Genomic DNA, 24100 nt, shown 5'->3' with positions numbered 1-24100 from the left:
CTTCTCTTCTTTGTCAACAGTTCCGGGAGCTCTTGGGTGAGATTCCAATCTTTGGTTTTCTTTGAGGAGAACCCTGGGGATTCGCTTCGGGAGAGGGATCTATGGGATGATCTAAAAGTCCAGCTTGAAGGTTTACCTGGAAGCAGTTTCTCACTGTACCTTTTGAAGATGGTTCACTTTGAGCCTCCTCCCTGGGATGCCACCCCTCTTAGGTCTGGGCTTCAAGCAGAGGGTAAGTTTGCATGGCACAAGGCAGTGGTCTGTAGAACATTCTGCACCAGGCATCGCTCAGCTATGACGGACATCGCCAACATTTCTCTGGCACACTAAGACACAGTCAGTGAGGTGCCAGTGCTTGGATCCAGGATGCTTCCAGGTTGTTGGAAGAGAGTTTTGGGGATGGTGAGGTTCTGCTCAGCACAAAACTTCCCTGCAGGAACTTTCTGGGGGAGGCAGTGCAGGGTTGGTGTAGAATTTGACTTTTGACTTGGTCAGCTTGGAGGGTTGCAGCATAAATCCTGAGGAGAAGAACATGGGGCTTGTTGTGGAGTGGGAGGTGTAAGGAAATAACGTGATCAGTGACCCGACAGCAAATTTTTAAGTTTGGAGGCTTGGAATAGCTGTGAATAAAAGCATAATCCTCATCTATCAGCCCATCAGAGTCTTTCTGGGAAATATCAGCACTGCAATGAAGGAGAACTTTGATCAAATGAAGATTCCCACCAACTGGACTTAGATTCCTGTTCAGTGCCAAACTCTTTGCCAGGATGTCCCAGGTGAGTTGAAAGCTGAGCTGGACTTGGACCCAGAATTCTGCTCTCCAAGCTGCTTGTGACTGAAATGCTTCTTCTGATGCCCTTCTCATGGAGTGCAGTGTTGGCTTTTGGTAGTTCATCATCAGCTCTGAAAAAATTCAGACACATCCCAAGAATTATCTCTGGCAGGAACACTTTGGCAGAGTTACTCATAGTCTCTGATTATTTGTTGAGTTCTGAAAAAAGGATTAGGAGTGACCCAACCCAGAATTTGACCTGAGGGGTTTTGGAGAGCTTATATATTAGCAATCAAACCAAGGACTTGGGACTTCTCAGCACGAGAGCTTCAAAGCTACCTGTGAATGCTCTGTGCTTCTTCCAAAACACAGAGAAAACCAACTCTGAGCTACCCTCCCTTTCCCATGGGGAGCTGAAACCTCAGACAAACTGATAAAATAGAAGCCAAAAAAAGACATTTTTTTTTTTTTCCTTCACAGAATCAAATTCTGTGCTCTGCAGGGCCTCTCCTTATTCAATAAGGGACATGAAATTCATCTTTTTTGCTATACATTCCCTTTGGAAACAGAATCCACGAAGAAAACCCTATTAATTCCATGATCATTGCTGTGACTCTTGGAACACTCAAGAGAAATTAAGAGAGTTCTAATGAAGGCAAAGTGTCTTAAGGAACTTTCCCCACAAATATGCCATCTCAGGCTTACAAACATAATGCTGACCAGGTGTAGAAGAGGAACCCCAGCAGGAAAACACAGGAGGAAAAAAGGAAACTCTTATTACCACTCCAAAAAGCCTGTACCTACCTTTCCAGTTCATTTTGTAACCATCTTCTCTTTGTCACTTCCTCCAGATACAGCTTTTCATATTTTTCCTTTAGAACAACGCTCTTTCTCAGGGTGTATTTGTATTTTTCAGGGTGTTCATCTCCACTTGCTGGTCCACTTTTGTGTTTCTCCTCCCATCCTGCCTGCCTTAGGCTCTTCTTTCAGCTGGCAAGAAAGTTTGTCGAGCTGTAGACAGAAAAAAACACACACAAGAAAAGGAACTCAGCAGAAGCCAAAAGAAGAAAAAATATTGGTAAAGGGCTGGGCACCCGGACTGGATTTATCATCTGCTGACCCAGTATTAAAATCAGAGTGAAACCAGGGGCTTCCTTTTAATCAAGAACACCTATAACATCATTTCTGATAGGATTCCTCAGGTTCCCAGCCCTTCTCCTGCAGTAGGCACCAAACTGGCAGCATTTTCCCCATTTTCCCATTTCCTGGAAAAGCACTGGAAAAGCTCATAGGAAGTCAAACACAGCCAAACCTCCTGGTTTCAGCACAAAAACCACCTCTCATGCTGTAGAGGAATTTTTACAACACACTCAAGCTTCGTTATGGCACTGAGAAACACACCATCTTTTTTTTCCCTCTACACTGAGAAATTTTTAAATATTAGTTCAGAAGATGGCTTTTACTGAAGGACAAAGATGTATTCTCCTCTTTAGGTGAAAGCTGCAGTCTGTTTTAAAAAATGCGCAGGAAATATCAGCCTTTTGTAAGGTCCCAATGGTCACCTACAGCTCTGTCCTTCTCTTCCCCCCTCCAGAAGCAAAATTTTCTGTATCTATTGAACATCAAACCTGATATCCTGTCAGTCATTAAAAGGGGAGGAAACTGGCGTGGTGGGCACTTGAAAGAGGCTCTAACAGAAGGAAGAACCTTGATTTATTTGACAGGAAAAGAGACAATGAATGCTTGAGAATAGGAGGTTCCATATAAATAAAAAGATTTTTTTTTTTTTTCCCTGTGAGGGTGACAGAGCACTGGCACAGGCTGGTCCCGTCCAACCCTTAATAATTTTCTGTGATTCTATTTAACTCTGCCTCGATGTAATCACCTTCCCTGTCATCCAAAATAACTCTTTCTCTTGGAAGACAAAAACTCAAGAAACTTTTGGCCTAATCATGAGCCCCTGCCAGGGCAGGGGACTTTTCTTTCATGCTACTCAAACAGTAATAACCACCTCAAAAAGCACTTTTTTGGGTGCCCAGGAGAAGGGAAAGGCTGGGCTGAAGCCAGGGTTTGAAACAAATTCCACTGGGCTGAAACCAGGGTTGAAACAAATTCCACAACATTTTCTGCATCACCTCACAGCGTCCTGCCCAGGGAAGCAATTGGAAAGCGTTAGGAAAGAGTAAGACAGTTTTTCCAGAAGAAAAAACTTTGGGCACACTCATCTACTGCTGCAGCACCATGGAAAGCCAAATCCATTCCAAAACACAGCTCAGAAAAAAAAACAAACAAAAAAATTAACAATGTGAAAAGAAGCCTTGGGAAAGAGTAAGAGTTTTTCCAGGAGAAAAAACACCACCACCACCAAAAAGCCTCACACAAATCAGAGCTCACCTTTGTGTTCATTTTAGCAACTTCATTGGCCATTTCAGAATAAACATCCTTTATTTCTTTCTTCAACTCATGCAGGGACATTCGCTCCCCAAATTCCCTTACCATCTGTTTAATGCTTGAGAAGCTCTCAGAGCTACAAAGCACATTTGAGAAGAAAACAATGAAGCAAAGGAACAACAAGCAGCCTTTTTCACATATTGTTGTGTAAACATTACAGAAATTTTGTCTTTAACAGAAATTACTGAGACAAAAATCCAGCATTCCTATGCCACACCTGGAGGCTCCAAATTTCACCTGTGGAAAAATTCAGATTTTCCCTGCAGGGAAACCTCCTTTGGCAGCTCTCATCTCATGGAGAGCAGAGTCTTGCTAGGACTAAGATGAGGATGGAATTTCCTCACCAACTCTTCTGCACACCCAGTTCTACATTCAAATTGAATTCAGCTTGAATTGTACTCAGGGATACGAACATGCCCCACCTCTCAGACTCTTCCTCCACTTCCATGTTTATTTCCAGCTCTCTGTCCAGATGCACTTGGAGAGGGCAGCTCAGCTCTTCCTTCTCTTTCTTTCTGTCACTCTCAGACTTTCAAAACAGAAAAAGCAGATGGCACACAGGGCACAGGACATGCACCTCATCTTCTCCCCTTAGCAGCTGCTCTACACCTCCACCTCTCAGCCAACTTCCACAGAAAGCCAAGGGACCCGATTCCTGAGAATATTTCATCACATTTCCCACCCAACAAGCCAATAGCTAACAATGGAAAGAGATGCCCCCACCCAAGCAAAGGCAAAGAGGTGATTTTGATTCACATCCTCTCTCCCTCTTGCTCTTCTCTCAGCCAAACTGCTCTAAATTTCTACTTCTATTTTTTCCTTATGCAGAAAAGGAGAAAAGGGAAAGACTGCCCCTTGGAAACTGGCAGCTCTTTCCTTTTTCCCAAGCATTAATTCACTTGCCCCCTTTTCTGCAAGGTTTTTAAGCTCCCACTGCCCTCAAAAACTCCTCAAAACCCTGAGTGCTCTTGGAAAAGAGAACAACCCTCAAAACCAAGACTCTTCACCCCTACCACACCTAGATGCGGAGTGTTGTGATGAGGAGGAGTTACACCATGAGTAATCACTACAAACGAGTTGTAACTTTAAGGTTAAAAAGCACAACTTGGCTTACAGATGCTAAGGGTGGGATTTCACATTTTTTACCTGAGCTGCATAATGGGTGCAAATGTTGTTCCCCAAGGATTCTGTTCCTGTGGGTGAACTTGGGAAGCTTCCTCCTAAACTTGAACTTAGAGAAAGAGTGTTCCCAGAATGTCCCAGACACTGCCCAGCACTGACATCCAGATCTTCACTGATGGAAAGGGAAAGAACAAGCTTCCCACAAAGCTTTCTTTTGGCTTTTCCTTGGTTTTCCTCAACTCTGAAAAAAATCAGAGACGTACCAAGAGTTATCTTTGGGAGTCACTTTGGCCCAGTTACCCTCCCCCCACCCTCCCAGGTCTTTGGTTATTATTCAACTTGTGAAAGTTGAAGGGATTAGGAGTGACCACACCCTGAACAGCTGAGGTTTTTTTTAGGATTTCTCAGCAGTCACATTTCCCACAAGGAGCAGCAACCAACACTTGAGACTTCTCAGCATGAGAGCTTCAAATCTGCGAATGCTCTGTGCTTACACAGTTTTTTCCAAAAGGCAGAGAACACCTGCGCAACAACACCCTTTCCCATGGAAAGTTCAAACCATAAGCCTCAAATGGAAGCCAGAAAAAAAAAATATTCACTTTCTTCCTTCATAGAATTAAATTCTGTTCTCTGTAGGGCACATCCTTATTCAAACAGTACAGGACATAAAATTCATGGTTTGGTTTTTTTTTGCCACTCACTGAATATAAGGAGGAAATTATTAGAGACTGGCAAAAAGGCTGACTGGTAAAGTACAATTAATTAAAAAAAAACCACCAACATTAATTCCACGATTAGTGGTGTTAGTCTTGGAATGCTCAAGAGATATTAAGACAGAGGGAGGGTTAAAGGAACCTTCCTCACAAATATGCCATCTCAGGCTTACAGATGTAATGCTGACCAGATGTAGAAGAGGAACCCTAGCAGGAAAACACAGGAGGAAAAAAGGAAACTCTTGTTACCACTCCAAAAAGCATGTACCTACCTTTCCAGTTCATTTTGTAACCATCTTCTCTTTTTCACTTCCTCCAGATACAGCTTTTCATATTTTTCCTTTAGGACAATGCTCTCTCTCAGGGTGTATTTCTCACTCTCTAATTCCTGTTTCAGGTCTCCCATTCTGCTGAGCAGCAGCTTTCTCTCTGCTTCGTGGTCGTGGGCTCTGATTTCTTCCATTCTGTCCTGGGAAGCTGCCTGCTCCTGAAGCAGGTAGCACACTTTTACCCACCACAAATTAAAAAGGGAACCTTTTTTTTTTCAACCTGCCCAATGTCGGGGGCACAGATTTACTCCTTGAGGCACTTGTGCATCCTCCAGCAACCAAGGGAGAACCCAGGAGCTACCACGGGGAAGAATTCTTCTTATTTAGAAAGAATCCCTCCCTCTCAGCACTTATTTATCCAAGCTGCTAAGGAAGGAACACTGTGGGACAGAACAGGATAGAGAAAAAGCTTCCTCAAAGAAGGAATTCCCCCACTCACCCTGCCACTTTGCTCTAGGGAAAGAATAACACAGAGAACACTTTCAGAAGCCCCTCTGCTCCTGGCCAGGATTTCAGAATCCCACAATTTGGAGAAGAGCTCAAACATCAACCCAGAAAAAAATAAAAATATTCCAAAGGCCCCACAGCAATTGGGAAAAAGACAGCAGTTTATGAGCAGCTTACCAGGGGTGAGCCTTGCAGAAGGGTTTCAATTGTACTGTTTTGCTGCACAACTGTGGCTTGCAGTCGGGCATTTTTAGCTTCAAGGCTTAAACAGAAACACAGTTCTTATTACAAGGAACCACCAGAGCACCAATTCTTAAAGAACAGCAGGCAAAGCACAAACAGAAGCATCTTCACCACCCCAGACAGCAGCAGACACCTTGGTCCCCTGTGCCACTCTCTCACCACTGTATCCGTCCCTCCAGGTGTTTCATTGCAATAGTTCTCCCAGAAGATGCCAACAGGAGGTCTTCCAGTCTCTGGAAACAATCTCTTTTTTCTCTTTCCTTATTTTCCAGAGCAATCTTCAAGTCACAAATTGAATGCTCATGCTGAAGATGTTCTTCCAACTCCTGCAGCTGTAAAAGAACAGCAAGATTCCACAGCACTCACCTGAGTTTTTATGCTGAAGAGCTCAGGGAATGCCTCTGTCTGCACATACCAACTACCCAAAGAGCTGTCAGTACATTTCATACCTTCCCTCCTCCTAGGAAATGAACACAAACCATGTAACTTTACACAATCTTCTCCACTGTAAGAACTGACACTTACCCTCCCACTCCTTTCAGGCACTCTCTGGATCCCTTCGCTTGCTCCCCCCCTTGAAAATAGCAATTAAAAAGTTCATCCTTCTCCTAAAGGGACGTCACATCCCCCTTGTATATCTATGGATATACCTATATTCATGCAGGGTAAGTTCCAGAAGCAATCAGAATTGGCAGCATGCTGATGGATGGAGTTAAACCCAGTGGTGGTCCCCAGGGTGGTCCCCAGGGCTCTGCACCAGTTCTCTTCAACATCTTTATCAGTGGATGAGGGGATTAGGTGCAAATGACACCAAATTGGGTGGGAGGCTTGATCTGATGAGGGCCGGGAAGCTCTGCTAGAGGGACCTGGGCTGTAGGAGATTCAACAAGGGGCAGGAGAAATATTTTCCCCAAAAGAGTTGTCAGGCACTGGAACCAGCGGCTGAGTCACAATCTCTACGGAGACTTCAAAGATGTGGGGATGTGGTGCTGAGGGACAGGACTGGGCTTAGCAGGACTGGGGGAACACTTGGACCTCATTTTAAAGATCTTTTCTAACCAAAAGAGTTCTTTGTTACAAGTAAGGGAAGCTCAGTGAGCAGCAAGAAGCCCAAATGCAGCATTACTGCAGACATTATTTCTATATAAATGCAGACATTGTTTCTATAGTAATGCAGACATTGTTTCTATAGAAACGCAGTCCGTTATTTCTACTGTCCTTCAGAAATCAGATAAAACTTTCTGGGCCAAACCACATGGAATAAGTGACAGACACCTCAGTCTCTTTTGCAGAGCACTTTACCACATACAAACCTTGGACTGTGTCAAAGACAAAGATACCAAGTGTCCTGGTTTGGGCCAGGATAAAGGGGATTTTTTGTCTTGTACTTTTGCTTTCAGTTCAGTCTCTTGTAAGTAGTTACACTTGCTGAAATTAACAGCAAGTTTCTCAGACAGTGTCTGCTTCTGGGACTGATAACACTTGATTTTTATAGTTAAAGCAGAACCAACGCCACTGCTCAGCTCTGAGGAACGTTTTACCCTCCAAGAGGAATAAAGAGGTCCCACCTTCAGCCCTCCTTTGGGGAGGAACAGACAAGATAGATGCCAGAACTGACCAAACAGAGGATTCCATCCCATACACCTCATACTCAGGGTAAATTTGAGGGATCACGAGGGCCAAGCCAGCTTCCTGCCCTTCCTGCCTTTCCTGCTTCCCCTTGTTCACCCGTCCCTGTTTCCTTCAGCATCCTGGGAGGATTCCATCTGTTCCTCTGCCTGTGGTCCTGCTCCGTGCCAGCCTGAATCTCTGTGTTCCTGCCTCCAGCTCCCAAGCACTGCTGAGTCCAGGAGTCCAGGCTGGACTTTCCCAGGGCCGCCCTGCAGCCTCGGTGGTGACGTGAGAGTTATTGGGGCAGAGGGGGTGAAGGAACGTGGTATCAATTTTCCTGTCTATTTGTATATATTTTGTAATTTTTCCTCTTTATCATTACTGTTTCATTAAAGCTGTGTAGTTTAGTTCCCAACCCATCAGTCTCTCTCCCTTATTCTCTCTCCTTTCTTTATAAAGGAGGGGAGGGAGGATTAATAGTGAGCATCTGTGATTTCAGTTTAATTGCTGGGCCAGTGTTAAACCCTGACACTACGTTTGTAAAAAGCTGTGATTCCTCCACACATCATCCCCCCCCTAGCACTAGGAAGTTTATTCTAGATTCTAAACTTTCTGTACCTTGGATTTATTTTCTGCCAATTCCTTCTTCAAGCCCAGCGTGGCCTCCTCCAGGTTCCTTCTGTAGCACGTGGCGACATCAAGCGAAGCTTCTACCATGGAGAGCTTTTTCAGAGCATCAGCAAGCTCCTGTTGCAGTACTCTGATCTTGCACTAATGAATATGAGCATGAGGAAAATTATAAGACCATTAATTCTGTCTTTAATTTGTTGATTTATACAATTAGACCTTGTCTTGAACTCAAAAAGCAGGAAAAATCTGCCTGCTGTCGGTAGCCAAATGCTGAGCACCTCAACTACCAAGAGCTCCTCAGGAGGATTTGAATAAAAAAAAAAAACAACCTCAAGTACTACTCTTCTTGAGCCATACACAAGCATGTGTATGTTAGTTTGGTACTAAGAATACAAAGTGATTCACAGAGTAAAATGACTGACAGCACTGCTGGATTTCTTTCCCCTCTTTCCATCTTAAAGAAATGAAATCATTGCTCTGCCTGAGGCTGTGGAATGCTCTGCAGAAGAGCACGTTTCCTACTTGTTTTTTGCAGAAAAACTTTAACTGAGGTCCTCAAGAGTCTTCTGTGCAGTTCTTGGTCTTTCACAGAGCCACAAAGAACAAAGAAATTTAAATATTGCCACGCACCATAAAATAGAGAAGAGAAAGCTTAGGTTGGTGTCTGAAGTTGACTTTCTAAGGAACAGCCAGGTCCCTTAGAAGCCCCAAAACTCAGAAATTAACCCCAAAATACTGCTAATAGTCTTAAGCACTGCTAATACTGTATACTTCACCTGTGCTTCTACTTTGTCAACCTCACATCTAAAGACCTGTTTCCTTAAGACATTGCAGTTTTCGTATAGCTCCTTGTTTTTCTCTTCCAACAAATAAACTTTCTGCTCAGTATCAGCCTTGAGATTCTTGAAAATGTCATTAAAGAAGTCCTGAGCAACAGTCACTACACTTTCTTGGGTGAGCTGCTGCTTCCTGTCTTCCAGTTGCTGGCGGAGTAAGAGGTTTTCCCTCTGGGCCTGGGCCAATTGTTCCTACGTGGACAGAGTCATAAAACCCCAGAATCATTAAGGTTTGAAAAAACCTCCAGGATCCTCAAGTCCAACCACCCACCACCATGCCCACCAAACCATGCCCCAAATTCCAAGTAATTTGCTCCACTTGAGCTCTTACAGAAAACTCCAGAGGATGCCAGCCTTAATCCCACTGCAAAAAAATTCCTTTTTTCAAACACTTCTTAACATGGCCAAACCCACACATGTTTTGCAGAGGTAGAGAAAGCATCAGAAAGGTGGCCAAAATTCAAGGCTTTTTCTCTCAAAAAGAAAAAGCCACGTTTCATCCAACAGATCAGCATGTTACTGAAAATTCTCCCTTTTCACTTGAATATGCATTTTGCAGGGGAAAAGATGCTTTTGACTGTATTGTTTGTTTGCACAGCACAACAGGAAAAATAATGGTAAAAAAACTGAAGGAAACCAGCTGGAAACAAAGCAGCAAAAGAAAAAATATCCAACATCATGACAAGGATTTTACACCATAGGAAGACTGGATCCAGATTCACTTCAGACTCACTCTTCCTCTCCAGGACTCTCCCTTCATTATCCACTTACCGTTTTTTCACCATAGCTTTTAATACAATTTTACAGTTAAGATTCTAATTCAAAAATATTTGGCTTTCCATACCTGCACCACTGAGTTTTCAATGGCATCCTTGATAACTTCTTTTTCAGCTGCTGCTGCTATCTGGGAGGTACAGCCAGAGTGCTCACCTACAGTGAAAAACAGATTTTTATAAACAGCATGACTTCATACTACTTATTTACACCTAGAGTGCATCTTTAATGGTTGTGAGAAAAGGCTGAGAACAAAATAAAACACCCTCTAAAATTTGTGAGCTGCTGGAGTGAATCATTTTATCACAATAGCAACTTCACGTGCACCTCTGTGAGTTCCTTTCTTCTGGAGCAACTTTCATTTTAATGGAAAAAAGAAAGATTCTGGATTAAGGGCCAGAAATGCACCACTCCTGTTACTCCGAGGTCCATGATCTCTCACTCACCCTGTAACGGGGTTTCAGCTTTTCCTGGTGGCAAAGGAACATTTGTAGATAACACCACTGAAGGCACAACAGAGACTGGCATAAATTATCAGTATCAAGATGCTAGGAGGAAGCAAACACTGAGCTCCTATACAAGGAACCTCCACCACTTGGAGAGCAACACCTTTTATATTATAAAACATCATTTAATAATGATAGAGAAAGAATTGCATCACTGTTTCCCAGCTCCTTTCTCTCACCAGTGACGTCTCTTGAAGCTGCCTTGGGGATTTCAGAGTCAACATGAAAAACATGGTGCTTCACAATCCAGGCAGCTGGAGCTTTTTTCTCTTCACTTTTGCCTCCCTCCTCCTGCTTTACTTCCTCTACAGGTGACTCTTCCTAAAAGAAATCAAGGAAAAGAAGATATAAAAGGGGAAGAAGCAAGCATCTTCTTTGCCTTTCAATGACTACTTGAAAAAGGTTTTCTTATGGAAAAGAAAAAAGGGAAAAATTGTTGAGCTTTGATTTACAAGGCCTTCAGCTTTTCCATGGAAATCTGGAGGAGCAGAAAGGAATTCCTCCTGTCCTCAGTCTCAGCCCTGCTCCTGCACAGCCCCTGAGAAGCCCTCCCCCACTTCAGCCCAGCTTCATTCCAATTCCAGCAAGCTCTCAGGTGCTCCTGGATCTCCCTCCTACCCTCCCCAGCCCCCCCATGGCAACCTCCCTGTCCTTCACACAAAGTACCTCAGAATCCCAGGGAGAAGAATCCTCATCTTCCTGTTCCTTTGCTTCCAGGGCTGCTGGGGCACCTACACCCCAGGGAAGAAGAGAGACTTTGCTATCACTTCCCACTGACACAAAGACACAAAACACCCTTTTTATTTCAGGGGATGGACATCTAAATCTCCAGCAGATGAACACAAGGCTCAGGCTGGGTGGCTTCCTAGGCTGCTCAGACCACTTGCAGGGCTCTCCTTTAAGCCACCCCATGAGGTCTAAATCCTGAAGGATGCACTTTTTGGGAAAATGTGGATGCAAAGAAAAAGGGGCGAGGAGCTGGAGACCAGAGAGGAAACCCAAGCACCCAGAAGACAGCAACTCCTGGTTCCAGCTGGGCTCTGACTGCTCACATGATGCCAAATCAGCCTCATGGGGAAATTCAGACAGAAAAGCACAAGATTCCCACATCTCAAGACAAGGAACTAAAAGGAGCGAAAGCTGCTGAATCAGGGGAGGTTTAGGTTACACATCAGAAAATTTTTGGCAGCCAGAGGGCAGCTGAGCAGTGGAAGAAGCTCCCCAGGGAAGTGGTGACAGCACCAAACCTGCCAGAGCTCCAGAAGTGTTTTGGATGAAGCTCTCAGGTGTGATTCTGGGGGTGCCCAAAGACAAAGGGACAGGAGTTGGACCTGATGGGTCCCTTCCAACTTCTGATTCTATTTCCTAACTCAGTTCTCTCACCAGTGCTGACTTCTAAAGGTGCCTTGGGGACTTGAAGGCCACCATTGCCAACAGACTTCTTCGCATTCTCAGATGCTGCAGGGCTTTGCAGGTCACCATTGCCTCCCGTCTCCTCCTTCTTCTGCTTTTCTTTCAGGTCTGGTAACTTTTAGGAAAAGAGTTCAACGGAAAGAAGATTTTTAAAAGGGCAGAAGCAAGCATCTTCTTTGCCTTTAAATGACTCCTTGAAAAAGGCTTTTTTATTGAAAAGAAAAAAGGGAAACTTTGCTGAGCTTTCATTTACAAGGCGTTCAGCTTTTCCATGGAAATCTGGAGGAGCAGAAAGGATTTCTTGCTGTCCGCAGTCTCAGCCCTGCTTCTTCACAGCCCCTGAGAAGCCCTTCCCCACTTCAGCCCAGCTTCATTTCAGTTACAGTAAAATTCAGCTATAGTAAAATTCAGCTCTCAAAGTTTCAGAATTCTTACTTGCAAGGAACTCTCAGCATCACCAGACTCACTGCACAAATCAGCCTCTGCATTATCCCTAAATTTCAAACATCACAGCAGAAAAATGCATTATTTCTATTTAAATCAGTGCAGGAAAATGGAATCATCTTAAAACTAAAGATGCTGGCTGGCATCTCCAGCATTAGTGAGTGGGTTGAGCCGCCACACTCAAGTTCCCCATCACTGCAGAATCCCCCTGCAACAGATGCTGATCCAAATGAACAGGAAGAAATAAAATAATGTGACTGTGTACCTATGACTTTTGGCCCCAAACCACAAATCTACTGCTTTCTCTGCCACAGCTACAGGTTTTTCAGCAAAATCTGACAGCAGAAGAAAGGCCAGAGATGGCTTCTAAGAAGAAAAAAATGCTGGCTGGAACTTCTGTTTCTTTCAGTCCCAGAGAAAACTTGCCTTCAAGAGATTTATTTTTCAAGGACACTTCTCCTGTAAATGCACCATACCTTAGGGGTAAAAAGGAGTGAATCTTCAGAATCTTTCCAAGTGATATCATTCATCTCAGTCTCAGAGCTCCTTAAAAAACAAAGCAAAATCAGTGCTGTGTCTCTAAAATCACCCCTCAAGCAAATGGTAGGGGTTTGTAAAGTCTCACCTTATTGAGCCTCCTTCACAAAGGTTTTCTGTGGCTGTTCAAAGATTAAATGACATGCTGACATTAGATTTGAAATGCCAGCAATTAAACAGTACACTTTAAAAACCTCAAAGAACAACAGGTCGCTGTCTAGAGTCTGAGGTGACAACATTTCATTTATATTAAAAAATGACTTCTTTAGGATCCTTCTAGGGCTCTGTGTTCTCCTAAGCATAGACTGGATTTTAAACACTCTCTGAAGGAGCTGGGTGTTTGATCACAAAGCAGTGTAATTTTTTTATTAAAAAAATCACTGAGGGTGGAAAAAAAAAAAGCATCATTTCTGTTGTAAATCAAACTATGTTCCAGAAGAGACAGTACACACAGGCACTGCATTGCTTGTTGCTAACAGTGACTTTTCTGAGACAATTTTTCCTCAAATTTCCAATTTGAGGGATCACGAGGGTCAAACCCCTTCCTGCCTTTCCTGCTTCCCCTCTCCCGGTTTGCTTCAGCATCCTGGGAGGATTCCATCCGTTCCTCTGCCTATGGTCCTGACCCATTCCAGCCTGGATCTGTGTGTTCCTGCCTCCAGCTCCCAACTGCTGCTGAGTCCAGGATTCCAGCCTGGACTTTCCGAGGGCTGCCCCGCAGCCTCGGTGGTGACGGGAGAGTTACTGGGGGAGAGGTGGGAGGAACGTGGTATCAATTTTCCTGTATCTTTGTATATATTTAGTAATTTTTTCTATTTATCATTACTGTTTCATTAAAGCTGTGTAGTTTAGTTTCCACCCCATAACTCCCTTATTCTCTCTCCTTTCTTCATCAGGGAGGGGAATTACTAGTGAGCTTCTGTTATTTCAGTTTAATTGCTGGGCCAATGTTAAACCCTGCCAACAAATCACAGGTGCCCTGACAAGGCCAAAAAGTAACAAATCAGCACGTTCCCAAACCACCTCAAGAAAAGGCCACATCATTTTCCTCTTGAGCTCCTCCATAGTTAAGGATCCTACCTCCTCTGTCCACAGCAGGTGCACCCCAAAAAACTGGAGCAGCTCCTGCCTGCTCAGGAGTGATGACTATGCTGGGATCTTCTGTATCACACGCAGGAGCTTCTCCTCTGTTCTCCTGGTCTGGTTTTTCTTTTATCCCTCCAGCAGCTCCTGCCTGTTCGGGAGATCCAAGTGCATCCCCTGCAGGAGCTTCTGCTGTGTCCTCCAGTTTTGCCAGGTACTGACTTACACTGGACAGAGAAAGAGAGGAAATAAAATTGGTAAAAAGAACCACATGCTGGCACAACAGTTAACACCAATTTATTACCACCCCCCTCCCCCCCTGCAAATATTTATAAAAATTCATAAACTCCTCAGTATTTGTTAGGGGTAATACACACAGAACTCACTCCAGCATTCCCTGCAGTCACATTCGCCCTATAAATGCACATTCCCACCTTCCAAGTAATTAACTCCTGCTCAGAACATTTTTTCAGCCTGCCTTTTAGGCACACATAACCACCTGAGATAATCTCAGTTCTAACCAAACACCAGGTGACAGAATTGCTCTGGTTACCCCCCCTTCCACCCTCCCAAAGGAAGATAAAAAGGGAATAGGGAAGAGAGACTTTAAGGTGTGAAAATAAGACTGGAAGAGGTTTACTGGAAGAGGAAGAGACCACACCATTTATTCTAATCATAAAGTTCAAAGTTTACCGTAAATGGCCATGAAGATCAGCATAATCCACAGCTATCCTCCCATCTTTGTCTTCATGGGAAATATTGGCACCGTGAGAAAGGAGAACTTTGACCAAATACATCTCCCCAACAGAAGCAGCAATCATGAGTGGGGTTCTGAAAGATTCAAAACATGCAATGCCATGGATCATTTGACACAGACACAGTCATTATTTTCATTCCTGCTTGCTCTCAGAAGTATTTTCTCCATTCCTTTACAATGAACACATTTGGATAAACACTCAAGGAGCAAACCAAAGTCTTTGCTTTCCTGGACCCCCCTCCTCCTTCCTGGACCCCCTCCTCCTTCTGGGCCCCCTCCTCCTTCCTGGACCCCCCTCCTTATCCTGGATCCCCTCCTTCTTCCTGGACCCCCTCCTATTCCTGGATACCCTCTTATTACTGGACCCCCTCTTATTCATGGATCCCCTCCTCCTTCTGGATCCCCTTCTCTTCCTGGATCCCCTCCTCCTCCTGGACCCCCTCCTTCTTCCAGCCCCCCCTCCTTCTCCTGGATAAACCCCTTACCTTTCATGCTCATCTCGAGCATGCACATCAGCTCCTGCTTTCAGGAGATCTTCTAATATCACCTCATGTTTTTCAGTGATAGCAAGAGTTAGTGGGGTACAGCCCTTCTGAAAAGTCAGAGAAATGCATCATGTAAATAATCAAAGTAAAAAAAAAATAATCTGTAAAAATTTTGATGCAACGTTCTGAAAGGACTTCTTGAAGAAATAGAAACATTTACCTTATTCTTGGCATCCAGTTTGGCACCATGCTTGATTAACTGCCTCACGAGGTTTTTATGATGAGCCAGGATGGCCAACTGGAGGGCAGTGTTGCCATCGATGTCTGCAAGATTTGTGTCAGCACCCTGCTCTAGCAGAAAAGTCACGCAGTCTTGTTCTCTGAGCTGTACTGCCTGGGAATAACACACACAAAAAAAAAAAAAAAAAAAAAAGACTTCCAGAATTCACATTTCACTCCATCACAGCTCGCCCAGCTTCTGACCACTGGGAAAGAAGAGCACCTGCAAAGATGATCTGACAGGTGCCTGTTCCACTCCAAATCCAACAGGCGTGTTTCCGCACAGCTCTGCGTACAGAGTCCTGCCAGACACCTCTCCTTTCATGCACAGTCGATAAGCCCCTCTTCCAAGAGCAGAACTTCTCCCACTCACCTTCATCAGGGGTGTTCTCCCAAAATTATCAACAGCATCCAACTGGCTGCCGTGCTCTACAAGGAATCTGGCAACCTCTGTGTGGCCGTTTGCACACGCCAGATGGAGAGGTGTCCTGAGAATTAAACATGTGAGCTTAACGCAAAAGAACCAAAGCTGTGGCACCACCCATCCCAGGGCAGGAGAGACCTGGGGATGCCTGAGAACCCTGCAGGGAGAGCAGGGCCAAGCAGCAGCCCAGCACCTCCAGGAGCACTGGCGCCCACCCAGCAGCTCCCAGCACTGGAAAGCTCTCGAGTTCCCCCTCCCAGCTGACAGGGCACATCTTGCTTTGCAAGCAATCAGCTCCAAGGGGATCCCACACAAACCCTGCAGGGAGGATGCTCCCGCACGCCACCCGAGGTGTCCCAGCAGTGGCCCACAGCCCCTCACCGATTCTCCCTGTCGCGGCAGTCAATGCCCCAAATCTTGATCCACGAGTGCCAGAACCTCAGCCAGGACAGGTGGCCGTGGGCAGCAGCATGGTGCAGCCTCTTCAGATCTTTCTCCTCAATCTCAGGGCCGCTGGTGCTGGCAGCAGCAGCACGGGGCCACACAGGATTGTAACTGGGCAGCACAGTACTGTAGCGACGATGACTCTTCCTCCTGAAGAGCCCCATCCCGGGAGCCCTGCGGGGTGCGGGGCACAGCTCTGCGGGAGCAGCAGGAGGCAGCCGGCAGAGCCGGAGGGGTGGAGGTTAATGACAGGGGAAGGGCAAAGGCAGGGACAGGGGAGGGAAGAGACAGACGAGGACGAGGTGGATGCAAGGGGAAAGGCAGGGACGAGGCAGGAGATAGGAGCAAACCAACAGCAAGGACCAGGAGCAGCCGGAGAGACACAGCCCAGCGCAGCTCAGCACAGGAGCCACAACGGCAGAGTCGCCCCTAACGGCAGTCGCCAGGGGCAACGGTGGGCGGGGCCGAACCACCTGCCGGGGGGAGGGGGGGGGGGGGGGGCTGAACCAATTCACAGGGCGGGGGGAGGGGGCTGAAAGGAAAGGAAAAGGCTCCTTTAATCCTTAAACCTTGCATTGGTTTAAGCCTCAGCATTCATTCATTGCCACTACAGGTGACAATGGTCCCTTAAGTATCTGAGAGAAGCTGAGAAGCTCTCCCCCACCTCTATGAGTCATACAAAGTGGAAAATTCTCCCCCTGAGGGGAAGCTTTTTTATAACCAATTAAAAGGAGGAGCTAGAGAGGGTAAAAAATCATGCTTTTTTTGTGGCTGGTGCCCAGCTGGCTGTACTGAGGATTCTCAGGGCTATGCAGTTGCGCTCTTTTTATTGGTGTGTGGTGGCTTTTGGTATCAAACCCTGTGCTGAGAGCTGCAAGCTCTTTGTCACCAGCTTATCCCATCTTTTCACAACCACTTCTTGTCTCTCACCACATGTTTAAATGGCAAACTAGCTTGTTCTGACTGCACAGAGCTCACTGCAAAAGTTCCACTGCCATTGCACAAGTACAGGTTGTTTCCTTAGACAAGTCTAACCCATAACTAGAGGGAAATGGACATCTAGAATTCTCCTGGCTTACCAGGAATTCTGTTCTCCTTGGCAGGACAACTCTGGGGAAAACGTTAACACAAATGTTAACCCCCACCATGCTACATGTGCCACACCCAGCTACACAGAAAATCATCTTACAGTTCCCTGATGAAGTCCCCCAAAATTCAGCCCCCAAATGGGGGCCTTATAAGAGACCCCAAAGCACTGAGTTCCCAACTGAGAGACCCCCAAACCAGGCTCCCCCAACCAGGCTCCCCCAAACCAGAGACCCCCAGAACACTCCCCCACATCAGGAACTCCTAAAAAGGGGATCCTGAAATAAACCCCCAGAAGAGAGACCCCTAAACCAGGTGTTACGGTTTAACACTGGCCCAGCAATTAAACCGAGTGACAGATGTTCTCTATTAATCTCTCTCCTCCCTGATAAGGAAAGGAGAGAGAATAAGGGAGAGAGACTTGTGGGTGGGAAACTAAACTACACAACTTTAATGAAACAGTAATGATCAATAGAAAAATATAGAGGAAAATTGATACCACGTTCCTTCCCCCCCCTCTTCCCCCAATAACTCTCACGTCACCACCGAGGCTGCAGGGCGGCCCTGGGAAAGTCCAGGCTGGACTCCTGGAGTCGGCAGCAGTCGGGAACTGGAGGCAGGAACACAGAGATAAGGGCTGGCACAGATCAGGACCACAGGCAGAGGAACGCATGGGATCCTTCCAGGATGCCGGGTGAAGGAAGGGAAGCAGGAAAGGCAGGAAGGGCAGGCAGCCGGAAGCTGGAAGCATGGCTTGGCCCTCGTGATCCCTCAAATTTACCCTGAGTATGAGGTGTATGGGATGGAATCCTCTGTTTGGTCAATTCTGGCATCTGTCTTGTCCATTCCTCCCCAAAGGAGGGCTGCAGGTGGGACCTCTTTATGCCTTCTGGAGGGTAAAATGTTTTCCTCAGAGCTGAGCAGTGTCCTTGGCTCTGCATACCAGCCTCTAGCAGTAACATCAAGTGTTATCAGTCCTAGAAGCACACACTGTCTGAGAAACTTGCTGTTAATTTCAACAAGTGCAACTACTTACAAGAGACAGAAAATCACCTTTATCCTGGCCCAAACCAGGACACCAGGGATCACCAAGTCCACCAGCCACCTCCTCCTCCTCATCATCATCATGCTCCTCTTCCTGTTCCTTCTCCTCCTCCTGTTCCTCCTGTTCCTGATGATGGAGTCATCACTGATGCCACCTGCTGAGGCTTTTCTTCCCTTTTTTTTTTTTCCGCTTGGGCACTGAATTCCTCCTCCTCCTCTTCCCTGCAGCTCCAGTGGAGATCAGTGCCCAGCTGGAAGGATCTACTCCAGCCCCTCTTCCCCTCTTTTGGAGCATCCCCAGAGCCAGGAAATCCACTCCTGGTTTCTCCCTGCTTGGTGTGCAGCCCACAGGGACGTGGTTCTTTGTGGAGCATCCCCACAGCCACCTCCTGCCAAGACAACAGTGGAAAAGTCCTGCTCATCCCTCCAGCAAGGACCAGAAGAGTGAGCAACCCCCAGGACCTGGGTGAGACCTGGCTCAGGGCCTCCCAAAAATGCTCTCCTGGAGATGGGCTGCAAAGGCAGAGAGATGGGATGGATCCCAACATGTCCCTCCGAGGACACCCAGCTGCCACAAACCATTCTAGGATTCTCCAGCTCCAACCATTCCATCATTCCATGACTCACCACCATGGGTTGGATGCCTACAGAGATGGTGACCATGGTGACCCATGGCTGCTGCCCGGTGCTACAGACCACCAGAGACTCTGATGGCTGCCACGGACCTGGAGGGTTCTAGAACACGGGCACTGGGCCTGTGCGGCAAAGAGGTCATGATGTGGCACCCAGGTCACACCTGAGACCTGGATATGGCACAATGTTGAATCAGGGGAATGAGACGTAACCTTTCCTTGTATAACCACAAGGCTTAGGGGAACAGGAAACAAGACATGCACAGTTCCTGTACCCTAAAAAAGGCTCCAATGTACATCCTATTGTGATAATCTAAGCTGGTTTTACTGCTGACTGCAGAGCGTTGCACAGGAGAGAAGGAGCTCATGTGTGGAATCGAAGGGCAACAAGAGGGGAAACTGAGGCAGACACTGACTTCATCCAACGACCACAAGATGGGGGTTAAAAAGACCCTCAGAGAAAAAGCGGGCACGTGCCTTTGAAGGCCTGCCTCTCCCAAGAACTAATAAACATAATCCAGCCTGTTCCTAGAATAGTCATGAATATGTATTAGGATAGTCACAGATATGCATTAGAATAAATATGAATATGTATTAAAGTATGGAATATAAGCCGAAAGATTAAACTTTTAATTTTAATTTAATTTAATGTGGAGACTCCCCACGCACCCAGCGCTGTTTGCTTTGCCTTTATTTGCTGAAATAAAACTAAGTCTCATTTGCTACTACCAGAGACTCAGCCATTTATCACAATGGGCTGATTTTGCTGTGAGGTTTTTTTCAGAATCTACATGCTCTACACACTCAAAGCACAGAACTTTGATAGATTTTCTTAGTTACACCAAATCCATAGGCGTTTTTAACGAAGAAACAAGAAAATAATAGTCATGCTGTGGCCAGGTAACTTAATTTATTCCTAGATTTCCTAATAGTGAAAGGACACTTACTTTCTTTTGTGCTTCACTGGGCTCTCTTCAGGAAAATTATTTTCTCAAACCTCCCTGGCCAAGCAATCAAATGAGTACTGATAACAAAGGCAACCCTTCATAATTGCAGCCAGCAAACCAAGAAAAAGCTTTTCCCTTTTCCTTTCCAAAAAAGAGGTGTTTGTTTTTTTAAACAAAGCACAGGCCAGAGCCAACACAACAAAAAGGAACGCCTGTAATGGTGTTTGTTCCAAAGTCACCAAAACCAAACACCCACATGGAGATTTCTGCCATTTAAGAGCTGACACACCGGGGCTGCTCTGCGGGTCGGGCTCTTCTCCCGAGTAGCTGCCAGTAAGACAACAGGGGATGAACTTAAGCTCTGCCAGGGGAGGTTTAGGTTGGATATTAGGAAAAAATTCTTTACAGGGAGGGTGATCAGACATTGGAATGGGCTGTCCAGGGAGGTGGTAGATTCTCCATCCCTGAAGGTTTTAAAACAAAGCTGGATGTGGCACTCAGTGCCATGGTCTAGTAACCACAGTGGCAGTGGATCAAGGGTTGGACTTGATGAGCTCAGAGATCCTTTCCAAACCAGATGAATCTGTGACTCTGTGAAATACACTCTTGCAAGAGTGCACAACTCTTTTTAGAGAGAGGTTGCTATTTTGCAGCAGAGAAGAACATCAAGAGATCTATCAGAAGGATTTAACAAGCCACAAACAGCAACAGTCTTGTAAAATGAAGATCACAATCTGAAATTTCCATGCAGTTCAACTACCTTCCACCCAGTAAACCAATGACATTGATGACCCTTGATTTCAACACTAGATTATCCACAGGCAAGTGACTTCTCTTTTCTGGTGCACACTACTGATTCTGTACTACATTTCAGAACTTCACACCTGTGTCAAAACACCCTGGTGTTCCCACAGCTTCAGTGGCCAAACAGTTAAACTTCTTCTGCCTGAGTGCTCCCACCAGAATTATTTAATACACTCAGCAATGCAAACTCTCTAGAAGACAGCAGTGAAAGAGTAAGGTGTGAGGAAGTCTCTCTAAATTCACTTAAGAAACACGTCACTAACAGCAATGGTCTCAGGCTTAGGGAAGGCTGACAGGAGACAAGATTCTTAACTTAGCTCCCTGCCACCAGTGTCCAACCAGCCTCCAGAGTTCAGTATCTGCCACCATCTTACCCTAGAGATCAGTCACTATCCACCCACGTTAACTACACCCGGCCTGCATCTCTCCTAAGGAAGGAACTCTGTTCTTGCTAACTAAGCCAGGCTAATGCATGTGTAGCAGGAAGAACCTGCACCAGTCAGCAACAGCCCAGCTCCAGTCCTAGCAGCACAGAGACTACAGCCCCACCTCCTGAGCACCCAACCCATCCATTCTACTCCAACTGCTGCTCCCAGAGCCCGCTGGGCACTGAGCACAGAGCTTTGAAGGCACTGAAGCTCCATGCCCTGAATCCAGGTGTTCTTCCAGATACAAGGACATCAAGTTCTTTATACACCCACATGAGGCTTTGTTATCTGAAAAACTGCAGGAAAATACCTTACAAAAATTTCCTGCATCCTCCACAAATACTACACGTCACTTTTCCTACGCTCTGTATCTGTACTTCATGAATTCTATAAAGTTTGCAAACAAAGCAAACAACGTATGGCTGCAGTGTGATACAATCACAAAACATCAGCTTTAGCTCTTTTTAGTAATTTAAGCTGACTGATCATTCAACACTAAATGAAACTACAGTCCTCAAGGAGCTTTCAGAAAGACCCATTTTCCTTCCTATTTAATCCCCTGTCCTTGATTCTGAACTCTTACATTTGTTTAAAAGCTCAGTCTCTTCAAACGCCAACATTTTTGAGATTGGCAACCATGATTTATGACATGCACACCAAACGTCAATTAAGAACTTACATTTAGCAAAAGAGACAATCTGTGAGAAACAAAACATTCTAAAAAAAAGGAGAGCTGGAGAGCAAGTGGAACTGGCTAGGCACAGCTTAAGTTAAGCCAGTTGTGTCTGCAAGGAAAAAAAGGAGCACTGCTCTTGGCCCATATTGCTGTCTTTCCTAAACGGGCAGGAACTGCTTCAGCTCCATCTTATGCAACTTCTTCAGTCCAGTGACATCTGCAAGCAAACCTCTGATCAAAGCCAGGCCAAGAGCACTATTTCAAAACTGGATTGTAATGACTACACCTGAATCATCTGGACCTTGAATGGAATCAAAAGCTAAATACACCACGTGTAAATATCTATTTATGAAAGAGAGTTACTCCAATCGGGTATTTTATTGAAAAATTACAATTAAAACTAGAATTTATTTTGGACGTCTATTAACTAAAAATCAAGGAAGACACTTCTCTTCCCCATCAACAAAGAGCACTGGAATTTCCTCCGCTGGTTAACAATTTCTGACCAAATTCACCCTACAAAACTTTACAAATCATTATCAATAGATAGCAGGGAGGAAGAACTTCTTCTCAATTTGGGTAACAAAGGCAAGACAAGGGAAAGAGATCAAATATCTGTAGGAATAGAAATGCCAGTCCTGGTAGTATAGAAATATACAGACATGGAAAGGAACAGAAACACCAACACACAGTGCTGCCATGCAGTCACTTTCCATCTTTACATTTACTCAAGTCTGAGCCACAACCAGAGAAAATTTACAATCATTTAGGTGCCCACATCCAGTGCTCCAAAAATCTTCTGGAATATTTCACTATTATCCTGAAGCCCAAAAAGGCCTAATAAAACTGTTTAGAGACAGAGTTTTAAGCCTTTAAACAGCAAAGGTATTTATTTGTGGATCCGGGGAACTCCCAGCTCTCGCTGGACAAAGAGTTCCGAGGGTTAAGGGAAAGGGTTGGGGTGTTTATACAGGAAAAGGGGAGGTTACAACATCGTTACATTCTCAATTAGGGTTAGGGTTCTTGCTGACTTCATTATATTGTTACAAGGCGATATCAGACCCTATCCATAACTTTCTTCTTATCTGTTTGTGGTGACATCTTTTATGTCCTTCTTGTGCAGATGTTCACATTCTTTGGTGCCCAGCTGGCGCCTAAATGGCCTTGGCAGTGTCTTGTTTTAAGAACAAGACCTACACTTTTAATTATCTTTGAGACAGAAGTTAATCCCGTTCTGGCCTTGTGTTTGGTTACATTGTTCTAGTGGAAAATGCCACCTCTCAGCTGCTTTGTTCACTTCCTTCTCAGTTTAACCCTGAATTTTACTGGTTATGAATACAAATTCATTTTCTGCATAAAGTAAATTCACCCAAACAGCTTGGCCTGATCTCCTCTTCTTACAGGAGTTAATCCTGTCAGGATCTTTCTCTTTTTCAATCCAACCAGAATATCCAACACAGCAAGAGCAAAACCTAGAAACTCAGCAATACCAACCTCCCACTCTAATGTCAACACAGGACCTCTTGCCAGTACCAAATTAAAAGAAAAGTAGAACAGCCCAAAACAATCCAACTTCCATTTAAATCAAAGATCAGTGGCTCTACACTTTTAGAGAAATTCTCAGACACATTCAGCATGCGGTATTTCTAACACATTAATTTTCAGGCTTTTAAGAAGAAGTGCAGTTTCATGGCCAGGGCTGTTTCAGTAGCAATTGAACTTGTCAATAGCAATTTCAGCTTCCTCTCTGACAGAGAAACTGAAGCAGGCTTTGTCTCTGGCAACACTGAAATGATGGCACTGCTGAAAGCAAAGGCAGAGCTCTGGCTTTGCATCCCCCCTTGCCTTTGGTGCCACCTCAGAAAGGCCACGCTGCAGGAAGCAGCTGGTTTATCACAGCTTAGTGTTGATGTCACATCCAGACAGGGCTTTAGACACCTGAGGGAAAAGGGCCTGCACAAGTGATCTAAAGAAAAAACTACCAAAAATGGTGGGGAAACAGCATTTAAGTACGTGACAAAAAAAAAAAGAAAAATCGAATTAATGAACTATTTTCATATTTGCAGCCTTTAAACGCCTTCAGTAATTCCATCCCTTCCTTCATCTGTAAGAAATGATGCTACTTCAGTTTGTTCAGGTCTCCATTCCAAGCTGTCTACATCTAAACAATTTACATTTTTTTA

General features: G+C 45.1%; 2 protein-coding genes and 1 long non-coding RNA gene across 3 annotated transcripts in view; all 3 read right to left on the bottom strand.

Annotated features, from left to right (window-relative positions):
• LOC139790750 (ankyrin repeat domain-containing protein 26-like) overlaps positions 1 to 15811 on the bottom strand; it is a 678272-nt gene extending 662461 nt beyond the window's left edge. The window contains exons 1-11 of the mRNA XM_071732606.1: positions 15806 to 15811; positions 15374 to 15547; positions 15154 to 15260; positions 14605 to 14742; positions 13909 to 14138; positions 12917 to 12950; positions 12768 to 12837; positions 12470 to 12511; positions 11818 to 11962; positions 11101 to 11165; positions 10614 to 10755 (exon numbers count right to left, since the gene is read on the bottom strand). Coding sequence (XP_071588707.1) covers positions 10614 to 10755; positions 11101 to 11165; positions 11818 to 11962; positions 12470 to 12511; positions 12768 to 12837; positions 12917 to 12950; positions 13909 to 14138; positions 14605 to 14742; positions 15154 to 15260; positions 15374 to 15547; positions 15806 to 15811 — 1153 coding nt within the window. The remainder of the gene's footprint in view (positions 1 to 10613; positions 10756 to 11100; positions 11166 to 11817; positions 11963 to 12469; positions 12512 to 12767; positions 12838 to 12916; positions 12951 to 13908; positions 14139 to 14604; positions 14743 to 15153; positions 15261 to 15373; positions 15548 to 15805) is intronic.
• On the bottom strand, positions 3235 to 4533 carry LOC139790763 (uncharacterized). Its single transcript, XR_011723624.1, has 3 exons — positions 4370 to 4533; positions 3646 to 3752; positions 3235 to 3299 (listed from the first exon to the last, which is right to left on the bottom strand). It is a non-coding gene; the product is annotated as an uncharacterized lncRNA (long non-coding RNA).
• On the bottom strand, positions 5327 to 10360 carry LOC139790761 (ankyrin repeat domain-containing protein 26-like). Its single transcript, XM_071732608.1, has 7 exons — positions 10349 to 10360; positions 9999 to 10058; positions 9095 to 9346; positions 8307 to 8459; positions 6237 to 6409; positions 6012 to 6096; positions 5327 to 5545 (listed from the first exon to the last, which is right to left on the bottom strand). The coding sequence occupies exons 1-7, from the start codon at positions 10358 to 10360 to the stop codon at positions 5327 to 5329; spliced, it is 954 nt and encodes a 317-aa protein (XP_071588709.1).
• Positions 15812 to 24100: the final 8289 nt, after the last annotated feature.

Source organism: Heliangelus exortis, unplaced genomic scaffold (genome assembly GCF_036169615.1).
Source record: "Heliangelus exortis unplaced genomic scaffold, bHelExo1.hap1 Scaffold_135, whole genome shotgun sequence".
NCBI classification, from domain to species: Eukaryota; Metazoa; Chordata; class Aves; order Apodiformes; family Trochilidae; genus Heliangelus; species Heliangelus exortis.
This window is presented reverse-complemented; position numbering and strand designations above follow the sequence as displayed.

Excerpts from the sequence above, each read along its gene's own strand:
- LOC139790761 (XM_071732608.1), bottom strand. Across the intron at positions 9,347-9,998 it reads TTGAAAACTCAGTGGTGCAG|GAACAATTGGCCCAGGCCCA; the intron begins GTATGGAAAGCC and ends CTGTCCACGTAG. Across the intron at positions 5,546-6,011 it reads TTCTGCAAGGCTCACCCCTG|GAGCAGGCAGCTTCCCAGGA; the intron begins GTAAGCTGCTCA and ends TACCTGCTTCAG.